Source organism: Lactuca saligna, chromosome 9 (genome assembly GCF_052625555.1).
Source record: "Lactuca saligna cultivar CGN05327 chromosome 9, ASM5262555v1, whole genome shotgun sequence".
Classification (NCBI taxonomy): Eukaryota; Viridiplantae; Streptophyta; class Magnoliopsida; order Asterales; family Asteraceae; genus Lactuca; species Lactuca saligna.
This window is the reverse complement of record NC_136425.1, coordinates 11575065-11577805: the sequence shown is the minus strand read 5'-3', so window position 1 is coordinate 11577805 and position 2741 is coordinate 11575065. Positions and strand designations below refer to the sequence as shown.

Genomic DNA, 2741 nt, shown 5'->3' with positions numbered 1-2741 from the left:
GGCTCGAAATTTTCTTATGAAATGACATATTTGCGCGGGTACCCTCGCAAACTTTACGCGGGTGGGGGGCAGCCGCGCGCACATGTCAGAATACATCCCATGTTGGGGTAATTTGGAAATCGGAATCTGCGCGGATGGGGGCCGGTTGCGCAACGGCTGCGCGGGCACCCGCGCGCAGCAATCAGAAAGCACCCCATGTTGGTGTAACTTGGAACTCGCGCGAAAGTCAAATTTTTGGAATTTTTCAAACTTCACCAAAATCACTGGAAGGCTTCTATATGCTTTTTTTTATGGTCAAATTCAAATGTAGAAACACCCAAAACTTCAAACGGACATTATTTATTTACATTGCATTTATTTAACGTCTTTGCCAAGACATAGTCCCGCTTCCATCAACTTTCGTAATTTGGTATTTCCAATGTTATGTTGTCGAATTCTCCCGTATCAAAGCCTTCATAAAATGGTTTCAAGTGGTGCCCATTCACCTTGAATATTTGATTTGTTTCCAAACTCTTAATTTCAATCGCACCATGATCAAACACTTTTATGACAATAAAAGGTCCTTGCCATCGAGATCGCAACTTTCCCGGGAATAGTTTTAAGCGTGAATGATAAAGAAGAACTTTTTGACCTGGAATAAAGTGTTTTTAGGTTATATGCTTGTCATGAAATGCCTTTTTCTTCTCTTTGCACCTTTTGAACCTTTTAATTATCTTCTTCTTGACCACTTCCATCATTAGAGGATCCAATCTTCTTTGAGGTTCCCTCTTAGGATTACAATCATCTTCCATGATTATCTTGTCTGTGCATACATTAGGGCTTATCCTGTTTATTGGTTCAATCACATCAACCCGATACAATGGAGAAATGTTACTAGGGTACCTCATTCCTTCAAAGATGTTGAAGTGAATGGTTTCTCCATCAAACTCCATAGTTATCTTTCCTTTATGGACATCAATGATTGTGTGAGCGGTATGCATGAAAGGTCTTCCAAGGAGGATCATAGATGATTTGGAAGGAGTCTTCTCTTCAAGATCAATGACATAAAAATCCGCCGGAAAAACAAGTTGATTAACTTGTACTAACACATCCTCCAACACTCCTCTTGGAGACACACTTGACTTGTCTGCTAATTGAATGATTACTCCAGTTTCTTCCAAAGGTCCAACATTGAGAGATTGAAAAACCGAATATGGCATCACATTGATCGAGGCTCCAAGATCTAACATAGCACTTTCGACATGCAAATCACCAATGGTACAAGGGATAGCAAATATTCCTGGATCCTTGCATTTGGGAGGTAACTTCTTTTGGATAATCGTAGACACATTTTCATTGACTTGAATCTTTTCATTTGCCTTGAATTTTTTCTTCTTGGTGCATAAATCCTTGAGGAATTTTGCATAACTTGGAATTTGCTTAATAGCATTCAATAGTGGAATGTTGATTTGGACCTTGCGGAAAGTTTCAAATAATTCATTTTCTTCCTCTATCTTCTTGGAAAAGGCTAACCGGGAAGGGAAGGGAGGTGGTATGACCAATGGTTTGATGGGTTTGTTGGAAGAGTCGGGTTGATCAACGTTTGGCTCAACCGGTTCCTTTGGGGGAGTTATAACTTTTGAAGGTTCCACGATGATCACTTCATCTTCTTCTTCTCTTGAAACTCTTTTAGGTTGACTTTCTCCAAGTGTTTTCCCACTTCGCAAGGTGATGGCATTCACATTGGGGTTCTTCTCGGTTTGTGATGGAAGTTTACCCCTTTGTTCTATCTTGTTGAGAGCGGTTGTCAAGTCTCCAATTTGTGCTTGAATGTTGGAGAAAGTATTCTTGGTTTCTTGTTGAAATTGGGTTTGACTTTGAGCAAGAGAAGTAACAAGTTCTTGAAGGCTCATTTGAGGGTTACCACTTGATTGACCTTGTTGTGGAGGGTGTTGGTAATGTGGAGGGTTATAAGAATTTTGTGGATATGGAGGTTTTTGGGATTGGTATTGTGGATGTTGGGGTCTCATCAAAAGATTTGGTGGATTTTGCTTTGGTGGATAAGGGTTGTTTTGGGTATTCCTCCAATTTGGGTTGAAGTTATTTTGAAATCCCATGGGTCTTGGTTGACTTTGATATTCGCCCATTGCATTCACATCTTCCGGTTCACTTCCAAGTGTGGGACACTTATCCGTATAATGACCCGTCATTGCACAAATACCACATACCATCAATTGTTGATGACTTCCCACCACCATTTGACTTAATACATTAGTCAAATCCAAGAGCTTTGATTCCAAATGTTGAGTGTTGTTAGCCTCACCAACTACTTGTGTAGAATTTCTCTTCATGTCATTTCGACACCCAAAATTCCTTTGATTTTGAGAAATGGTACCAAAAAGTAATCGGATCTCGTGAGGGGTTTTGTTGAAGATGTCACCACCACTTGAAGCATCAATCATCCTCCGATTTTTTTCATTCATACCCTCATAAAATTGTTGAAGAAGTAGTTTTTCGGGTATATTGTGTTGAGGACAACTTGTACACAAATTGTTGAAGTGCTCCCAAAAATCATGAAATGTTTCATTTTCCCCTTGACGAATCCCCAAAATGTCACTTCTTTGACTTGATATCCGGGAGGTGGGATAGAATTTGCTATTGAAGGCCTTGAGTAACTCTTCCCATGTGTGAATAGATCCCGGTGGTAAGTTGAATAACCACTCTCTAGCTTTGTCTTCCAATGTGAGCGGGAATGCGGTTAA

At 40.1% G+C, this 2741-nt stretch overlaps 1 protein-coding gene across 1 annotated transcript; it reads right to left on the bottom strand.

Moving 5' to 3' along the window:
- Positions 1 to 647: 647 nt before the first annotated feature.
- Positions 648 to 2462, bottom strand: LOC145015995 (uncharacterized). Its single transcript, XM_078974445.1, has one exon. It carries the CDS (start codon positions 2460 to 2462, stop codon positions 648 to 650), a length of 1815 nt encoding a protein of 604 aa, XP_078830571.1.
- Between the last annotated feature and the right edge of the window lie 279 nt (positions 2463 to 2741).

Excerpts from the sequence above, each read along its gene's own strand:
- LOC145015995 (XM_078974445.1), bottom strand. The coding sequence starts at position 2,462 with ATGAATGAAAAAAATCGGAGGATGATTGATGCTTCAAGTGGTGGTGAC.